Source organism: Thermobia domestica, chromosome 10 (assembly GCF_964235325.1).
Source record: "Thermobia domestica chromosome 10, izTheDome1.hap1.1, whole genome shotgun sequence".
NCBI lineage: Eukaryota > Metazoa > Arthropoda > Insecta > Zygentoma > Lepismatidae > Thermobia > Thermobia domestica.
Window position 1 is genome coordinate 223,255,421 of NC_137463.1, and position 21,916 is coordinate 223,277,336.

Below are 21,916 nucleotides of genomic sequence, written 5' to 3' on the forward strand. Positions count from 1 at the left end.
CCCACCGAGAGTTCAATCCGAGACTACGTGCGGCAAGGGCGCGCGCTCTAGCGACTAGACTAAAGTCTGTTTCAGGAAACATGATAGGAACCTCCGCTATCTCCCACCACTTACTACTGCAGAAGGGGAAAGCAAGTCGTTGGACTTCACAGGGAGGGACGCTTTTCTATTAAACAGAATGGGGTAAAACTCTCAATTCGTACGTCAATTCGCTTGCGCGTGATCTTGAGAAAGCACTGCTGTTCGTTTTAGCTATCAACCCCGAGTAACAATTACTGTTTTTAATTTTTGTCTTGTAGAAAAGTATTGCATATTATTTATATACTATAGTTTACCTGCTGTAAAACATTTTATTGTCTTAACAAATATCGCAAACGTTAAAATCAATAAGTGCTCTGTCCGACCAATTTTGTATGAATGTGGATGATCCCTAACACGAATACAAGAACGGGAACTGCAAGGTTTCGAAAATAAAATGTTGATTAAAATATTTTGGAGCAAAAGAGACATACATTCAGGTGAATTAAAACGCTATAGATGCTTTTACTTCACAACAACTACATTTAATCGACTTTTATAGAAATAGAAATGTTAATACCTTTAAGATAAGCATGACACGTTGCTTGTGTGCATGGGCGTAGCTAAGTAGCGCACGGTAGAACACCAGCCTCCCCAAATTTTGGCTTGGCTCCCAAATATTTATTTAAAATTATACAATCTTTTTTATCCAGCAATAAATGAAAACAAAGTATCCATAGTAAACTGAAATTATTATTACTTCTAAGAAAAGGTTATTTTTGAAATCCATTTATAGGCTATTTCTTAAACGTTAAGTTAAATGTACTAAGAGTATAAGATCAGTAAATTTGGGGCCCGGGCGTCATCTCCGTTAACATTGCGAGGTTCTTCTTCAACTTAACGAAAGCAGTTAGCCGACTCGTGATTCTCTATCTCATGCGCACTACTGCTCCTACAAAGCAATTTTACGAATATTTTTCAGTTTGATTCCAGAAAATTTATAAAATTAGTTTGGTTTATGAGGCCCCTTAACACATAGCAGTGTTACGGTAACTATAGTAATTGGTAAGAAACCAGTGAAGGGATACAATATAAAGACGTAAATCAATCTCTGTAGCTCTGAGACCGTAGGAACATCCCAACAACAATTGACGAAGTACAAAAGGCCTTAAAAATTAAAAAAATAATAATAATTGCATTACTTTACTGAACATTAGGTTGAAAGAAGGAAAAGGAATAACCAAAAAAGAAAATACAGAACTGTTTGATTGTTTACATAACCAAACTTCTGCATTTAGTGTTATTTGATGCAAAGGGTTTCTGGAAAATTGTACTAAAAAGTTGGGAAAAGCATTACTCTTTAACCCTCGAGAAGTCGCGCTGAAAAAGTAACGCGAGTAGTCGCGTGTGGTCAAAATGACCGCACGATCATAATGTGATGCAAATATCGTTTTAAAGATTTTTTCTTGTATTAGAAACGTAATTTTGTATATTTTCTGATTAAGAGGGATTAAATATGTATTATTATAATAAGTTTTACAGTAGTAACTATTAGTGGAACCTAATATTAGACATGTATTGTTCTCTTTTTCATTTCTTATTTGGAACAAATTGTTTTTTTTTTTCATTACATATTTCTTTAGATAGATAACTACGCAATGATTTTATTGAAAATTCTAATTCTGATGACGATCTTTTGTTTTTGTCAACTCTTTGGTTCGTCTAAAAATAGAAATGCAATAGTAAATTAGTAAAATAAATACTATATACACATAACAATAAAACAAAGCTTAAAAGCGCATTTTACATTCAATTATAGCTCACTCGTAGCTAAGCGGTTAGCATATGCCCCTTTGGCGTGGAACTTCCGGGTTCGATTCCCGGTGAAAGCTCATGTGGTTCGGATCCCACGTTAAGCAGTAGGTCTATGTCTTACATAGCCTTGATGATGAAAGGGGCGCTAAATTGAAATCAAATAAAATCAAATCAAGTTTACATTGAATTATTTTACAGTCCTATTATTTTGAAACTTATTCTAGGTTGTATTCAAATATACACTGTTTTACACTTCGTCGTCGCTTATTTCGGCCTCTGCTGCGCTGACTACATTCGGGGAATCGCTGGTCATTTCTGGTTTTAAGATCTTTAGACTGGCTCGTAGACTCCTCACTTCTACTTTCGTGTTCACTCACTTCTACATTATCTTTTTTGTTATGATCTTTCTCAGACAAAGCTTCCACGAGATCATCGTGGCAGATTTAACCCAATAGTCCATTTCTAACATTTCCCTCCGTTCTTTTAAGCTGTTCATTTCTAATTTCCCCTTTTTCCACACTTGGTATCAGTTTGTTAACTTTGTCAACCTCTCTTCCATCCATTACAATAATATTTATGTTTATAAAGCTAAAAACATCTCGGTCACGTGCAGAGCGAAACACTGAGAAAAAACATTACACGGTTAGTCGCGCGCGATGGATGGCACCGCAGAGTCACTAAACAATCACTAGTAGTTAAACTAAACAACGGATAAGGGAGTGATTGAGCAGGAATGTTCGGGAAGGTGAGGGGTAAGATTAGGTAGACGGTGGAGTCTGTCGGACAAACAGAGTGGGCACACGATAAAAAATAATTTCCCTGTGGTGCTTTTGACCGCGGCGCAACTACTCGAGGGTTAAATATATTTTCGTAATTGTTAACTTTATAATCTCGCCAGAGAACACGCACCACTGTTCGCGCGCTCTAGCGTGTAAATTGAAGGAAGGAAAATTGTGGCGAAAAGTGATTTTCTAAATTTTTAATGTACAAGGATCCCACTCCCTCTGTAAAATGAGATTTAAATAAAATTAATTAAGTAAATATTGTAAAGAAAAATATTGTAATAAAAGGTATGTGGTGGCGGAGAGATTCCAACTATGCCTATCACTCACCGCGCTGACATTTCCCCCCGGATTTCTGCTTGGAAATAGCATTCTTTTGATTGTATTATAGGGGTGTAGCCTGTATACCGCCTCGTTTTATTAAGTATTTTTGCCATAATAAAACGTTGCAGGTCACTTTCTCACTCTATTATGCAACAACTATTCACAGAAAGATAAAATTAAGTTATTACCTCTAGCAGTAAGCCAGAGCTCTTAATCTAAAAAATATCCAAACTAACCTAATCTAAATTTTGGAAATTACTGCTGTATCGCAGGACCAATTTGAAAATCGAAAAAAATATTCAATATTTTATTCTAATTTAATTTATTTACTAACGACAGAATATCATATAAATAATAATAATTAGATTTTGTTCGAATATAATATTCAGGCTGTGAAACGATTGTAATCGAGTTATTGATATATCTTAGGGGGTCCGTGAAGGTAAGCAAAAAGTTAACAAATAGAATCGAAATTAATAAACAGATTGTGCTAGTAGTGACATTTAAATCACTTTCTTTGATGTCCAACCAAATTCTACATATCAGAGATGCCAGTGCGCGGGAACATACTACAACCGAATCTTTTTCATGCGCAGCACAACATATAAAATTTATAACAATTTGAAATGTATATGCATAATATTAAATTGACTCACCATATGTATATAGCTCTTCTACTTCATACTCAGGCCACGATTCCACACGTTTCACATGGAATATTATTATCCGGTTAATATTTAGTTTATTCGTCGTCTTCACCACCAGGGTCACTTATAGATAATGTTCTCGTCATATTTGCTTATCCAGCAACTTGCTACAGTTGCCAATGAGTGAAAATTTTTATCACACATAAACTGTTTTCCCAATTGTAAACTTACCTTCACTTGACTATAAGAATCAACAAACTTTGTTTCAAGCAGTCCACCCACACTGCATCACCATGTGACAAATGAAGGACGTGAACGGAACATACAGGCAGCGCGACCAGACGACGATTTCTTCAATCAGGCTCTTCAGCGGCAAAGGCGGCTCGGCGCAGGTCCGAGCATCTTTGCCTAGGTTGGTCCGTTCTATATTTGCCGACCTTTTTTTGGCTCCTTTACTTGTCGACACGCCGCCAGCGTTTCGGCATCTTTCCGACAACATTTGTCGCAGTCAGCTCGTCCGCTGTATGATGATTTCTTCCAAAATGTTTGTCAAAGATTCTCTCCTACTTGTAATTTTATTTTAAATATTTACATCTCACATACCCTTTACGTGCAGTCCGTTTACTACATTTCATACATTTACCTTTTTATGGTCGGCATGCCGTCAGCGTTTCGACGTCTTTACAACCATAATTTGGAGAGGTCGTTCCGTCCGCAGTATGCCGTCTTTCTGCCGACTCCGTTTTTACAAGACATATTTAATGGAATTAGTGTCCAACCAAAAGAGAAACCTTCGGACAGTTTCAATTTTTACTTCATCATTAAAGAAGATACAGCCTCTATTCATTTTCCAAAATTCGACTCGTTGCCGCTGGTACGCGATATTGAAACTTTCGCCGACTTCGTGCAGATGTAGTTTTCCAAGAAATTGCCGGCAGTATCTTATTGCAGTCGTCGTCCAACTGTCTGCCGACTGTTTCAAGAAAGCTTTATACAAGTGAAATATAAACTCTAATTCGTATTTTAAAGCAACAAATTACCTTCTAACTCTCTTTGTTTTCATTTGGTGAATGACTGCTTTTGCTTGTCGCGGTCGAAAATCGCGCGGAAAGATGCCGGTGTCCCGCGCCGCCCAGTTTACCGCGGCATCTGGTCGGCATGGACAAATTGTCCGACTGTAGGCGGCAGGATCCTGATGGGGTAAGAATAAAGAACATAACCAAGGTACTAAATATAAAGTTTTGTACGACTTAAAATAATAATAATAATAATAACAATAATAATATCATCACCAGCTGTTTGTCTCCTGTTGGTCTATTAGCTAAGGCATCTTTTGTACATGTGGTACCGGGTTAGATTCATTTGTGGAAGAACATTTATTTTTGACAGCAACAGCATTGTGATGGTTTCGATTCTACCATGAAGTACAGTTCATATCTCATATAACATCTGTATTGAAGAGATATACTAAATATCAATGAACAATAAACCAGCGAAGTTGCAGTACACAATAACTTTATTAGAATTTATTTCTGGCTCTTCACGATAAGATTTTGCAGCCCATTAAATATCTATGAAATATATGAATATTATATTTACTCTCGTGATGATTTATAGATAGTACCTTAGTATTTTGCTCCTTTCTAATGTTACTGTGCTTTATATTCTTTTTTAGAGGAAGAAAACGTGCCCAAACCCTAGTTTCCCTGCGAGGACGTAAGAAAACTGACAGTTCTCCTGAAAGTGCCGTCATTGTCCCTGCTTCTGTGAGCGATACATTGATTGCTTACGCTACTCAGCCATGTAAGTATACCAAACACAGTGTATTCAATTTTAAAGCATCATTTAAGGTATTAGAACATCAACCTGAATATTTAAGAACAGAAACAAGGCTGCATTCCGTTTCAATTAAATTTAGTCTGATAGAAGAGTGCGAAAAATGATGTGTAGGTTGAAATGCGTTACACGCAACATATTATGCTGCATCTTGGTGAAAAATTTATATTAAATCCAAATTTGACGGGTGCATGTGTGGTACTGGTGGGAAGGGTACTGACCTTCTCAACGATGAAGTATTATAAACGAAGGAAGAATCTACTAAAATATCATTACAGAAAAAAAACTGCTGTAAATTATATTTTGACGTCGTGGAAAATAATGATCTGCTCCCCTTAACAAATATAGATACATTTCAGAACTTAGGTTGTAAAGTGTGTCTGCCACATCTTTAAGAAATCCTGGGTATGGACCTGCTGCAGGGTTGGGTGGAGAATGTTTAATCACTTTCAGTACCATCATCAACGCTTGCATCGTACGAAGTCTCAGTGGAGTTCGATGTGTATGTGTACATATTTGTGCAGGTGCTATCACCAGCACAACCACAAAACATTGAACAGCTACGCTTTGCCCAGCACAACTGCACCGTACCAATGATCATAGAGGCTCCTGGAAGCATCCACATCTAATCATCGGAAGAAAATCGTGTGGAGCTACAGAGACATTATCGGGTAGTTCAGTGGAACGAGAGTTTTGGACGAGTCCATTCATATTGCAGAGGATCCAGCAAGGGTGATTGTTGGTCAATTGCAGACTTCCAAATTGCACACTGTAGATGAGCTCGTTTAACTTACACTTAAAATGCTTCATTCGTTGGTGGCAACTATTTGAAAGCGAGATTGTATGAGGTTTTTGGTTTCACAATTTTTGTTATCTAAACGAGAAATCGCATATCGGACATACTCTCATTGACGTTAGGGATATAGGGGGCTCTGCAATTATCTCTGTCGCCTGTTTGACGATGTCCGACACGTTTGACGTTAGGTTATCCAAATATGTAACGGTGTCCCCCGCTTCAACTTCTAAACTATTTTCTTCTTCCCGATTGCATACTAGCACTAAACAGTGTGAGATCCAAATAGAGGGTGCGATGCAAGGAGGTTAGTACAAATATCGGCGTGTTCCATCAATGGGCGCCCTTCTTGGGCTGATTGGTTCCAAGATGGTGCTTGCTATTTCCTTTTCAGCATAGTAATGAAGCAAAAAAACTAAAATACCAGTATCATCGGATATCACCTTAATGTGAGCACTGAACGTTCTCTGATATCAGCCGTAATCCCTGTTGTACGATGATAACACCTGCTTCTTCGTATCCGATGTATAAGTGTGCTCTTGGCTTTGATGCTTCGTTTGATACTTAAGTAGGCACGTATTTTTTACTGAACAGAACGAGTTTGTAGATCTCTCTGGTAGAGAGGGGCCAATCAACCACATGTTAGCATAGCATGTCAATCATTTGCGATTTGTTGTGGGTCACAGTTAGTACAACTTGCTGTGGTGAGAGAGGTATATGAAGAGTGACTTGATATTTCCTCGTTACATGTAAACCCGCGCGTTTCCATCTTGTTAGGAATTTCATACTGTATAGATGGTATTGATCAAAGATGAGGTAAATGTCACAAGATTCGAGCTTACATTCCACGAAATGAATAGCCGTTTGCACAAAGTCAAAGACTGTCCAATTTGTAGGCCAAGAGACAGACTGCTTATAGAGTTTCTAGAGCCGATCTAGGTTTTCAATTCATTTTCCCTTTGCACTCTTACCTGCAACTCTTTCAGGTTATTGTCTAATTAAAGAATGTCATATAAAATAAAAAGATATGCTATTGGACAAGACTCTACTAGCAAAAACAGTTATATAAATACTCCAATATTTCTTTTGACAAATTTAGTTTGAATATATTCGAAAATATTCTGTGTGGATGATTAACCGAATGCCATCTTCTTACACTTTCCTTTAAACTATGACTATTCTAAAATGAAGAGCGTCATTTTTAATGAGTAAAATTATTACTTGTGTATAGTTTTAAAAAATTGTTATAAATTTTTGTTAACATAGTTTTGTTTTATTTCTAGTGTATGTAGCATTTAGAGATAAGGGCTCATGTTTTGTGAAAGTCATATGTGAAGTATTCGCTGAGCACGCATGTGACACAAATGTAGAAGACTTGCTGAAATTGGTAAGCTTACTTTTTTCTTAAAACAATTTACCACATATAAAAGTAGTTGAAAGAATCATTACATTTATATTATTAAAATGATAAATATATTTCTCTTCTTCATAATATAATTTAAAATACAGTATGCCAGGAATTTGACTGACGGCTTTTAAAGGTGTATAGTTTTAATATGGTCAGAGATACAGAAGAAGAAATACATTTATATCGAAGGAAAACTCAAAATGTTTTGTTCAGCAAATTTTCATAGCTGAACAACTACCAGTGACGGCGCTAGTATCGCCAATAAACAGAAATGGTGTCCGCAATCGAAAAGGCGCCATGCCTCTGGTGGTTTTCAGAGACAAGAAGTGGTGTTCAAGTTTAACGAAACTTTCGACCTGTTTACCGCAAGGTCTCTCCATCACACAACAGTATCAAGGCGTGGAAGGATCAATTTTTATCAACGGGGAGTGTAGTGAAACAACACAGCGGTGGTAAATCGCGGATGTCAAAAGAAAATGTGGAAGTAATAAGAGAGTGTTTCTCACGTAGCCCGAGGAAGTCAATTAGCTCAGCGAGCAGGCAATTAGCAATTCGAAGGTCAACAGTGCACGATGTGGTACACAAACGATTACGTTTGTGTACGTATAAGGTGCAATAGTTGCAAAAAATTAAGCCCAACGATAAGCCACAGAGAGCAGTATTTGCTAGTGAAATTCTGGGCAGGATTGATTATGACCATAATTTCCTATTGAACGTGTTTTCTCTGATGAGGCAACTTTTCACTTGTCTGACTGTGTTCACAGACACAATGATAGGATATGGGGATCTGAGAATTTGCATGCGTACATAGAACACTTTAGAGACAGTCAGACAAGACTTGAATGTTTGGTGTGTTTTATCACATAATGCAGTTATAGACTCCTTCTTTTTTATAGAGCAAACCATAACAGGAAATATGTTCTTATACATGCTTCAACACTTTGTTGTTCCCCAGTTACAACATTTGCAATCTCAAGTGAAATTCGAATTGGATGGTGCCCCGCCACATTGGAGCCTACAAGGAGGAAGTACCTTGATACTGAATTTCCTGGCCGTTGAATAGGCCGTGATGGGACAATTAGGTGGCCTTCACACTCTCCTGATGTTGCCTCTCTGGACTTCTTCCTCTGGGGGTATGTGAAAGACCTTGTGTATTCTGGTGAAAAGGTGCTTAACCTTGATGAACTGAAGAACTGTATTAGGAATGCGATTGCTTCAGTAACACCTCAGAGTTTACAGAATACGTGGAGAAAGATTGAGTTCAGGCTAGATATTGTAAGAGTTACAAATGGAGCTCACGTGGAGTTACACTGAGGTAGAATGACTTGTATGTAAGACCAAATAAACTTATAAAATTCTCCTTTAAAATGCATGTTTTTTTCTTCTATATCTCTGATCATATTAAAACTATACACTTTTCAAAACTGCCAATCCCATTCCGGACACCCTGTATAAGAAAGTTCTTGTAAGATATGCTGATATTAAATTACTGTAAAGTTTCATTTCCATATTCCACAGTTTTATTTACTAGGATGCACTTCTATCAAACATAACTGTATAAGTCATATATATGTAGATTACAAAAATCACATTAATTAGGTACATGATCTACTCTGAATAAAGAATAACGTAATGCTTGATGTTTTGTTTCAAACGCACAATCTCTTATTTGATTGAATGAGGAAACAGTGTTATACAATAAGAATTTGCGAGGCATATCGTTCATGAATGAGTGTATGAGTAAAATTTACGTGTGATTTTTATACAGTTTACTACTGATACGTCTTCAGTAATATCACGATCATTTAAATCGTTATGATACATGTTACCGAAGAGAGACATGCAAAAGAAAACTAGATTACGTTTGAAATAGGGGTGATTTTCAACAGAGGTCTGCACGTTCAAAACTTGTTTAAGATAACAAACCTTTATCTATTTTTTAAGAAATGTTACGATTCAATACATAACACATCATTACTTACTTACAAGATTAACAAAGTTTCAAATTTCCAGATTGCACGTCTTGTGGCCTGTATTTGCTTATTTGCTATCATTGTGCTTACTTTTAATCCTTTCTAGTGATACGTCTTCGAACAATAGTGGAATAATGTGGAAAAGCTTGCTTTGAATAGTATACACATTTTCAAGTGGATTAGATTTAAGAATATTTGGCATTATATCTGTAATTTGTTTCAGTCGTTAGCCACAGTTCTCTCTCTCAAGTCTTATATGGTGTAATATACCTGGAATATTGCACGTTAATTTACTGCATCTATTCTAAATCCTATAACGTAATTTCTTCTTTATCATGAACAGATCTTTCAAGCGATTCTTATTTTGTCGAAGCACTTTTCGGTCTTCTGAACTATATGAAGCAGTTTTGGTCTTATTTATGTATTGTACAAAATTGTTTTAAGGTATGTAAGCACACACACCATACCTAAGTCAACTACATTGTATAAGAGTAGCTTTGTGTGCAATCAGATGAGCCTTATCTGATAAATTGAAAACTTAAATATACATAATAGATTGTTGTCAATGAAACTGGTCGGTAGTAACATATAGCCTTTTCTCGTAAAACAAAGTCCTAGCTGATTAGGAGTGCAATCCTATGATAAAGAGAGAAAATGTTACGTTCTGGTTGTAAGAAAATTGCTAGAAACATCATCTTTCTTTTACTAGCTTGACAGTAGATTTCAAAATAGTTTATGAAATTTCGTTTGTAATTAATACGAATCGTATGTGCCTGTGGGTATTTTATTTAACATTACTATTTTTAAAGATTTTGCACCTTCTTAATGTAACCGAGCAATATTTCTAACGTAATCGAAAACACATGAGTCCTTTGTAGTCAGGAGGCTAAATTACATGCCTTCTATATAAATCCCCCACATTTGATTTCCATTTACAACTGATTAGTTGCTTGATTGAATAGTTTCGAATATAGGGTACAGTTTTAGCACTTATGATGTATGAGACGTAAAACCAAATTATTAACATTTGATCCGAACCACATGCGTTCCTACCGGAAATTGAACCGTGTCCCAAGTAAGGTAACCATTGAGCACGACAGGAAGGTTTTTGATCCCATTTTAAGTTAAAGTTAAGCGCTCGATATATACTTGGTCTTAAAAGGTGATGTTGAAAAGCATCTACTAAAAAATCAATCAAATGAAAGTTGTAATATTATAAAGATAACTAAGTTATGTTATTAATATTTATTACATAATATTCATTTTGATCGTAAGGAAGCTTCAGACAGAGTGAAGTGAACCTAGTGGTATCGCATTCGACACAATAAGTACTTAAGGTACGGAAATATATTGGCTAAATGGAAACACATAAAACCTATATTAGAGAGTATTTCTCTGCTACAGAGCAGTTTAATTTAATTAAGGGAGCCCATCTTCCTTGCTATATGACACATCCGACCTCCGAAAATTTGGCTGAAACTTTTCCAGAAACCACTTTTCATCCTACTCAATAACCCTCTGTCGCCTACTGATTTGATTAGAAAGTGTTCTTGTATAAGTAACGAAGATTTTATTCCATGCTTTTAGTTTCTCATTAATTTCAGCTAATTTTCTCAACTCATACAACATTTCTATGTACTCATTTTGCGAAGATGCCCTTTGGCAGAATATCTGTACTCGCCAAGAATAAAATGTTTAGAACACTTCACTTTCTCATGTATGTCTGACAATAGAATTCGTTGAAGAATTGACGATCCTCCGACGACTCACTGCTTCTGTAGGCTGCAAAACGAAGACACGATTCGTGTAAACACCTAAATACAATTTTGAAACAAAATATGGAATTTATTTTATTGCAAATTTTATAAGAACATAATTGTTGAATATCGATTACAGTGATAACTATTAAAAATTGTGAATTAATCCGGATCAGTTGTCACAAAATGTTTATTATAGATTTTTCTTTCATTTTTAGAATGCCAATATTTATTTTGCTGTGAATAAAGATTATCGTAAGCAATACACAAGTGTATTTCCGTATTTAGCTAGATAATTTCTATACATTTAGACAGCTGTTTAATAATAATCCTTTAATGTATTTTCAATTATGAGCAACTGTGTCTTTAATAGTAACAGAGTTCTCAAATATTCAAAGGTAAACGTGAAATGAGTTTCCTAAATTAAAATTTTGACAGGTTTATAATAGGTCAGATTGCAGTTGCAAAAAAAAAAAAATAATAAATAAATTTAATTTTTAATTTAAGTAAAATTTTGGTTTTAACATTTGTAGTGATATCCCTAAGAGCAACTAAAATGGTGGCCATATTTATGTAAAATTTCAATTTACTATTATTATCAATACACATACATTTTAAAAAAATAGTAAGTAAAAGTAGAGGAGTTACTGTGTTATTTATTAATAGCACTTGAAGTTCTACAGGTAAACGTGTTCCTCCCAGAACTTAAATTGCACAAATAGTCCTGAAATTAATCTTCCTTGAAATTTTGTAGGGATAGAAGTCCTCAATTTTGAGGATGCTTTTGACATTTCAAATATTTGAAGTGATGACTACGTTATGACAATAACTTTATGACCCTTGGCCCTCAACTAATGTTCAATTCTTTACCTCTGAGAAGTAAATATGTTTCGGGTCACATGATACATGTCTTACACCCTGCCAAAATAATATATGGATTATGATTGAATGAAGCATATGCTTTCTCAAGAAATTCCGGTATGATTTGTTTTCCGATATGTTCCAAGGAAATAGCAATATATGAAACTTGCAATGATTATGCATTGCGTTACCCATTATAATAAGTAGTTGTAATTTTTATTTATATTTCCAAAGTTAGTAAGAGAATAAATAGATAAAAAAATTTGGTTAATGAAACTTATTATATTGAAATATATGTGATGTTATTGTCCTATGTTTTCCTTCCCTAACAGCTATACTGTTTGCAATCAAAAATACAACTTTCCGGACCTTACACGTTTGTTGTCATGAAGTTACTTGACTCCACATCGTCTTCAGTAGCGTACCCAGAAGTTCGTCAAGAGGAAAGAGTTCAAGCTCCCTAGTTTATATAATTTCAGATGTTTCTATACTATTTAGTATTGGGAAAATATCTTGCTCAAGGAGGGTTAAAAACAAAAACAATCTTACGTACACCTCTTTGTGACTTGGTGATGCAGTACTTAAGCTGCAATCACATGGTTAACATAGTCTTCAAAAAATACATTTTTGGGCCCGCGGTGGCTCAGTGGTAGAGCGTTCACCTCTGGTGCTTGGGGTCCCGGGTTCGATCCAAACCCCCGCCAAGTGAAATTTGTGGTGGACAAACACCGTGTGCGTGGGTTTCCTCGGTGTTCTCCCGTTTCCTCCCACTTTATTCATTCCACTATTTTCATTAATTACTCATCATCACCGTCTCCTTTAGCCTAACTGGCATGATCGTGGGACGTAAAACTCAAAGATTTCCTTTAATTTTTTCATTTCATTTCAAAATACATTTTTAGCATCAATTGGTAAGTTTCATCGTCATGAACTCTGTATAAAAGGGAATAGTTTGGAAGACTTAAATTTTGGCATTACAATATCAAACACGATGTACACACAACATAACGTATTTATCAATTCGATTTATTCATTGACTGAAAACGACTACAGCTGTTGAGATAGGTCATGCTAGTCGACAAACAAGTAACATTTTCAGACGCAATATTGATTCATACACGTTTTCTCTCTTCACACAATCACACTCACTACCTAATCTCTATGTGCTTCCTTACAGAAACAAATGTATGTGAATTAAGTTTTAAAAATGACCAAAAATTGGTAGAAATATAGCAAAACTCCCAGATATGTATTATATACATTATAGAACTTGGTTATTTTATCTAAAAATCAGGTTAAAAGATAAATATTAAAGCAGAATGTACACATCACATTAGAAGACAAATAGTCAACTATACAAAAATTCAAAGTCTCATAAAATTTGGGTTATTTAAAAGAAAAATGATGCCACATCTGGGAAGAAAATTATGGCAAGATAATATCAGTGATGTTAGTTACTTTGTTACTCAAAATCAAACTACAAACTTAGGAGAGTCCTGCCATCTCAATTTCAAATATTTCACATATGTTTGGTATTCAAAATAGAATATATGTGCTAAAAACTTTAATAGACAAAGTGAACATGATTTTTGTAACACTTATTATATTTTCATCATGTTTTAAAATGAAACTTCAAAGTAAAGGATAAGTAAAAAGAATAACCAAAAGATAGTAATTCGGTTACTTTTAATTAGGTGTATGTAGTGCTGTGTTCAATCCCCAGTGAGAGATTATTAGAACTTAAGCGCATTATGGCGGTTTGTTCTTAATTCTTTAGAGGTGGCTATTTTACATTAAATTAATCTTTCTTCAGATATACAGAAAGATGGACGCTCTAAAATATATCTAGTCGTATGATTGTGTATTGAATGGCTTATTTGAAAAGTTAAATGTCAATGAGGCTTATAAACAATACTCGTCCTTGCGATCGAGATGTGTTCATATAACACACTCATCCTCAAGGGAACAATCGACTGTTAGTCTATATGCCATACCCATCTCACGTCTCTAACGAGCTGAGCTGTAGATCCACTTCTCGTATAGTCCCGATGCTGAAAAGGAATGCTTAACTGGGAGAAGAAAGAAACAAATAAATTCATTACCATTCATAACCATCTATGAGGCTCTTCTATCAAGATGAATTATACGTAATGAAGTTTATTGATTGTGTTAATCAAATTCTAATGCAACTTGAAAGGTAGATCACTTACCTATGTCTTTCCTTTTTTGATATATCCATCAGTCACAAAGAAAGTCTTAGAAGATAAATACTTCTATTTATTAAATTAACAAAATACATAATATTTAACCTCCATCAATTGGAGAACTACACTCATACTAATGGTAAAAGTGTCCACCCTTGGAAAAATAACTAATTGCGTTTCCATATTAATTTGAGAGTATCATACGTAACATATTTATGTAACGTATCAGTCTTTAGTTCTATACTCAAAATAATCTTAAAATTTAGATATAAGTAACTAGATTAAATATTCCAACTTTAAGATCCTTTTTCTCGTTTATTTATCTGTTTCGAAGAATGTCCTTTTATCCATAAAATAAATGAAACTCTTCTTTCAGGCATACAATAAACTAGTGTCAAGTGCAAAAAGTGGAGATGAAGTCCAATGTATTACATACGAAAATAGAGGCTTTGAGAGACATCTGTACTTCAATCCAGGTCTTTATGACTAAGCAGTTCCAGTCAAATTCAAAGCATCAAAGAGGGATGTGGCTTGTAGAATAGTGTATTATGATAGAAATATTGTAATACCTAAAACTTATCTTTTATCTTGGCTGTAAATTACTTAAGAGGATATGTCATATTTTGTATGTCAAATATAGTAAGTGGTCCATTTACCTACAAATGAGTCACACTGCCACTTTATCTAGTTGGAATAAACATTCCTCGGAATTTGAGAGGAAATCTTTAGATCTCTATATTTTTGGTAATTACTACAATCGTTACAAAATATGATTATACATATACTTGCACGAGCTGTATTATCTTATTCGTGGTGATTGATAATAGTTCTCCTAGGAACTTATTTTGAAGAAATTGTAGGTGATATGTACATAGACGATTTTATTCAGGGAAAGAAGATATTTTTATGTGTATGTCGATATATGCCTGTATTTTGAGAGCAAAAATTTCCGTCCGTAAATTTTCAGAAACTACTTGGTTTGATAGCATTTTCTAACCTTAAGTGTATTGCCATCTCAATTTCAAATATTTCACATATGTTTGGTATTCAAAATAGATAATATGTGCTAAAAACTTTAATAGACAAAGTGAACATGATTTTTGTATCACTTATTATATTTTCATCATGTTTTAAAATGAAACTTCAAAGTAAAAGATAAAACTTATCTTCCATATTTTTATAATTAATATTTATATAACGAGCTAACCAAAAGATAGTGGATTCAACAATATGGTAACTATAATATGGTAACTGACATTTAATAATATGGTAACTATAATTGTTCCATCTTACATCATTTATTATTCATCTTACTACTCATAAAATTTTACTATTGGAATTTTCAAAAAACTATATTCAACTATCCACTAAAAATATAGATTTTTTGGATGTCCATGTAGTTGTATTGATTTAGGTGTTTCGAGAAAGTATATGAAACAAATTTTTTGTAAAAGCATAATAGCCATAATTCATTTATGAAGTTCTTATGTTTAGCATTTACGGTTCTAGGTCAACCGTAGTAAGTCGTATCTCCTTTTTGATCTCTATGGTTTGATATATATACGAATTATAACGTATTCCACCATACTAAATTGATATAACTTACGTAATTAACTCTTTAAACTCAGAGCCAAATTAAGAACAATTGTAGAGAATTAGTTAATGAGTTGTAGCTCGTACAGTAGTTACAATACGAAGGATACTTGTGCCTTTTATCTAATTTAACTTTTTTATATTTTAAAATGATACAAAACACGATGTTACTACATATACAATTTGAGATATCGTTGTTGTTCTGCCAGAAGTCACTAACTCCCGTAATATGATATTATTTCTAATTTAATGTGGAAAATAAAACAGCACAAGAAAAATGATAGTATTTGTAGGACTAAAGACATAACTTAAGACTCAAGAAGAAAGCAAAACGTACATTCGCATTTATTTATATTGCTAAACCGACTTTAGTATTAGTTTTCTAACTCGAAAACAGCTATATTTCAAAATAGCACTTTGTACTTAGTGTTTTCTCCTAAAAAAGACCACGATATTATGCAATGTATTGATAAAGTTTAGCAATAATTCCGTGTTTTGTCTTTAGTTCCTTAACTGTAATTGCTATAGTCAGAAACCGATTGTTTGGAAATATTTTAAAGTCCATTTTTAATGTTGTAGAGAATAAAGTTGCTGATAGTGACGTAAGTGAAGGAGTCTGTCTTTTAATTTCTAAGAAATGGTTGCGGTCCCCGATATCTTTCAACTATTGAGATTCAAAATTAACTTCTTTCCGTTAGGTAGTACGGGAGGCTTAGACGGACTTCGTCCTTCAATTCTTAAAGACGTTCTTGTCAAATACTGGAATCGAAGCAAAAGTTCGCAAAATCATTTTATGATCTATTTTGTTTTATCATTTGTATAAAAGTACCTATCCAACTTTGCATGTTTTTTCTGGTGTCAAACTTACAGCACTGAGGAGAAGTGTGGTCCTATTCGACCTATACCAGCTGGGAATTTTTGGCGCAGATTATAGGAACATTTTATGCTTTAGAATACCTGGGCTGGATAAGAACACTTTTATCGCCCTATCAGCTTGTATTTGTATTCCTAATGGTGTCGAGGCTGCTCTTAATGCAACTCGAGTTTATTATTTCTGCTACTTATAGTTCTACTAAGGCAGTCGTAAAGTTGAATTTTCGTAATACCTTCAACGAGCTTTGCCAGGATCAGAATAATATACTTGCTGCAGTCTTGAATGGTTTCCCTTCAATTTATCCGTATGTTCTTCAATGCAATGCTCAACCCAGTGATCCTTTTCTTTTATGCGAAGACTATCACTGCTCAGAGAGTTGCACCATGTCGTGTCCTCGAGGCCTAGTGCTTTTCTTTATAACTATTCATTTTTTAGTTAAATCATTTGAGACCGAATTAAACATTTGGTACCTATACTATTAATTATTTGTTCTACATCTTCCCAAATACAGCGCATAACTATGTCTATCCAACGTGGTAACGTTTCGATTTGTCCTCAGCACTTTAGCACCTGGAAATAAGTTTGATTAGGTGTTATTTCTCTAACATGAATATAAATTTAGTTTAATTTCATGCCTTTTAAAAACTTTTGGAAACAGAGTGCAAAGTGATTTCTATTATGCAATTATGATATAACATATTTAAAACATTATAACAGTGTAACAATTATATAAATATTTTGTGACATTGTCATGATTCTGTATATCAGCATCTAACAATCAATTAATACACAGTTATTACCATATTATTGCGATATAATTTTCGAGTTGAATATGACAATTATAACATGTTCGACACCTAAATAAATTGACTTGTATGATATCAAAGTACAAATATATACATTTTATTTTCCAAATTAATATGTTATTTTATATGTAATATGTATTCGTATTAATGTTTTGTACGTTTTCTGTGAAAAGAAGTAAAACTACATTTTTTAAAATTCTTTTGACAATGATCTCATGATGTTTTAAACTAATACAATCTATGTGGGAACAACGTATGACATGATAAATAATGTTCTTGTTTTGAAAAATATTGAATGTATTCTTTGTATTTTCTGTGTAATGATTGTAACTTCTCTAGAGGTTGAATTCCATCTAATTGTAGTTACGGAAACAAACGTTCTTGCATACCATAAAGGACAATTCTGTAGAACGTATAGGAGGGAACATCTGGGAATTTCCAGAAAAATTCAACAAAATAACGTAAGACATACATTTATATAACTTATTATTATCTGATTTATATAATGTATGGCGTTGATACGCTACTTACTAGCTACTGTTATCACAAGTACAACAAATATAAATTAAACATTGATGTTCCATTTACACAAAAGACGGAGGTACAAAATTACATCGTGCATTTTGAAGAGTTGTAAATTATATAACACTTCGAGTAGTACGCAGTTTGCGGCAAATACTTATATTACCCTGAAATAGTATTGTATTAAAAGAGAACAAGGTACAAAGTGTGTTTGTGTGATAGTTACAGTTTTAGACAGCTGTTTTACCTCATTGGGTGATTCATATGTCATCTGTTAGTGCGTATGTGGTATGAGTTAGTGACCTTATGATTATAAATTTTTAGTGAAGTTTTCTAAAGTATTTTGCTTTTATATGTTTGTATGTAAGAAAGTAATGATAACAAGAGTAATTTTGCAATGTGAGAGTTTCTGCGTTTCTCATTCAAAACGTATATTTGTCTGTGTTTTCTATTTAGACTCTGAGAAATATGCACTTCTGAAACTCATACATTTTCCCACGAAAACACTGCCATTTGTAACTATGGTTGTAGCAATAAAGACCAAAAATAAGGACACGATGTCTTCCGTTTCTTTTCAATGATACTGAACCGATTATCCTTGCTAAGTGCATACTAGTATATTTAGTTTAAATAGTTTATAAGAATTTCTATTTAAATAGTTTGTAATAACTGAAATCTTACTTATTATTTATAATTTATACTTATAACTTATAAAAGAGTGCTTTGCTTATAATTTATTCAGAGTCGTGAATGCATTACTTGTTTCAGTAGGATAAAATAGTTTATGTCGACAGTTGAAATTATCGAAATAAGGAATTAAATCTTAACTATTCCTCCTCGACAAGCCATATCTGGCTATAAAACAAATCAAAATCTCCTTCTCGCTTGCTTTTACCTAAGATGTGTAATAAAATCTAATAAAAAGTCACCGAAATATATATATTGTTTACATTCAGCTGAGCTTCATATACCTTACATAGCTACTACGTTTTCCGTTGTCGTTGCGTGGATTGTAATAAGAAAATAGTGTGTAGTTCTTCAAAAACTTGTAGGCGTCAAACTTACTTTATACGTCCGTATTCTGACAACTGTATGTAGGAAATTCTAATTTCTAGACTCTAAATGAGTATATCAATTCACCCAAGAAAGTTTCCATTTGTTAACTTCAAAATTCAGGTAAATGTCGGAGTTCTTCAAAGAGATGTTGTGGCTAGGTTTCTACGAGTTAAAGTGTACACGTGTGATCTTATTGATTAATTTTCACCAAATTTATAAACCTTTAACGTAAGTTTCGTCGTGAATTTATAATTAGCTTACTCACCTTCTGCGCCGGAGATAAAGGTTTGATTCCATGTAAAATACTTTTGAATAGCATCCCATGTTAAATTTTAGGTATACACTTTGGTATTTGCGCTGAGAAGGAACGTCAAGACACAATCTAACCAATCCAATATCTTTAGGTAAATGAAAGATGATGATTTGTGTAGTAAATTACTCAGTTGGTTTATTTTTAACAGTTACTTTATAATACACATTTGTTTAATGGAAACATAGAAAACATCATATTTAACTTGTATCTTGTTCATTATAGCGTTGAAAATGTTTACAGTATTAATGAAACAAGACTGGCCAACGCATTAAATATATATATGTACTTGTGTAACAGTTTCATGTTTGATGGAGATGATGTTACAGTGCTGAAAATATTATATAAGTATTATTAATGTATATTTCGTGCTTTGGTCAGTTTTGTTTCTGTTAATTCTGCAACTATTTTCATATTAGAACCCTTATCTTGAATTTTGTTGATTTTGTTCTCCGTAACAGCCCCATTGCAAGCTTTCATTTACGGTAAATTCTGAGATATTGCAGCAAATTTTGAAACACATTGATTGTACATTTTATATTGATATAATTTAGTTACAATCTGTTATACACTTCCAGGAATTCAATAAGGAGAACGTGTGTTTGTTGGTGATCAAGTGGCTAATAAATGGTAACTGCCCTCGTGCTTCAGCGATCAATTTTCGGACGAGCAATTTTACGCTATTAGAAAACCGAGTAGTACTTAGAATGAGATTTCGATATCACAGTAGCTCTGTGAACGGAACTGTTAAAAGGAAAACATATCATTAAACCCTAATTAATCAAAAGACAAGATTTATGGAGAAGGATGTATATTTAATACTAAATTGTGTTCGCGGCAGTACATGAAGCGAATATGAAAATAATAATAACTGAAATTATATGGAATTAATATTTGATACGGAATAAAATGGTTAAATTTAAGTTTATTTCCATTACAGAATTCATTTATATCTGCACACACGTTATTTCTATAAACACACGTTATAATAAAATATTATTAAAATATAGAAGCACACGTTGTTCTTCTTCAGAATATTCAACACTTAATTCAACATGTGCGTGCTTTTCTTTTTCTTTCTTTTTTTTTCAGATTTCAAGCTAAAATTTCCACCACACTGCATTTTCCTCGTCTCCTTCATGTGCGCCAAAGATATGCACATCTGGCGTCATTTGTTTCCCCGTATAGTACGAATTACGAATTTTTTACACAAATTTCGTAGAGCTATGCGGTGCAACGTCATAGAATGAATGTTCAGAAGCATTTTTTAAGAGTCCAACACACAGTATGAGTAACGTGAGATGTAGGGAACGTCTTATTGACACTTTTGAAAATGGTGCTGAATTGGGTAGAATTGTAGCAACTTTTTCACAAAAGGGGCTGAAAATTCCAAAGTAGTACTAACGGGCCGTTGAATAACAAAAAGGGTTGAATTTGGTACAATTGTGCCAAGTGTGGCAACACGGACAGAAATGGTCCATTCTAGCATTCTCAAGTGTCGCCTATGGGCCACAGCCTATTAGCCTACAGGTCAAAAAGTAAGCGAAAATAGTATGTAATGACACATCCTCCAGAGGAACCTTTGGTCGATATGGGGAGCAGTTACATCGATTGTTACGCCAATAAGTGTTACTAGTGTCAGCGTCTATCGATTTTAATTGCCATCTGGATAGACTTGACATAATTATTTGACGGATTGGTAGATGAGGATTAGAAGGGTATGCAATTATATTTAAATACATATATATTCTGAACTGTTTTTACGAAGTAAATACGTGTATCGAGCGCTAACGTATCTTCATACAATCAACGAAACTAACCCAAAGCACGCAATTTTGTAATTATGAAGACTGCTAATAATACTCTCAATTGTCCATATTACAGGCTTTCCACCTAAAACTGGTTTTCACGTCAATTCGGAACATGGAATATATTAAAGTGCCCTAGTTGCTAATTGACCACATTAATAAAGCAATGTGTACGGTTACTGTAAATTAAAGAATATCTCTTAAACGGAAGAAAATATTAAATCTGCATTGTAAAGACTTATGCAGTACTAAGAGAATTATGGAAAAATTTTATTATATGATAAAATGAATGTAGCATTTATTTTGGTTCTTATTTGCTTTTTAGTTTTCCGAGCTATACTGTGCATTAGTGTTGGAAGTCCTATAGAACGTCTTTCTCCGTTCATTTCTCCGTTTGTTGACAAGCACATCAAAAAATCATGAGATGTATAGAGAAGCTATTTTCTGGAATCGATTCAGAGTTCAAAGAATTGGTTCCATTTCTTTCATGAACTCTCTAATCGAAGCAAAACTGTTTCAAATTAGCATC

At 33.9% G+C, this 21,916-nt stretch overlaps 1 protein-coding gene across 2 annotated transcripts in view; it reads left to right on the forward strand.

The window, feature by feature from the left end:
* LOC145663012 (caspase-2-like) overlaps nt 1–18,764 on the forward strand; it is a 114,155-nt gene extending 95,391 nt beyond the window's left edge. For both annotated transcript variants that reach the window (XM_081729140.1, XM_081729141.1), the window contains exons 7-9: nt 5,262–5,389; nt 7,499–7,602; nt 14,795–18,764. In XM_081729140.1, the coding sequence (XP_081585266.1) occupies nt 5,262–5,389; nt 7,499–7,602; nt 14,795–14,908 (346 nt within the window). In that variant the 3' untranslated portion in view covers nt 14,909–18,764. The remainder of the gene's footprint in view (nt 1–5,261; nt 5,390–7,498; nt 7,603–14,794) is intronic.
* Nucleotides 18,765–21,916: the final 3,152 nt, after the last annotated feature.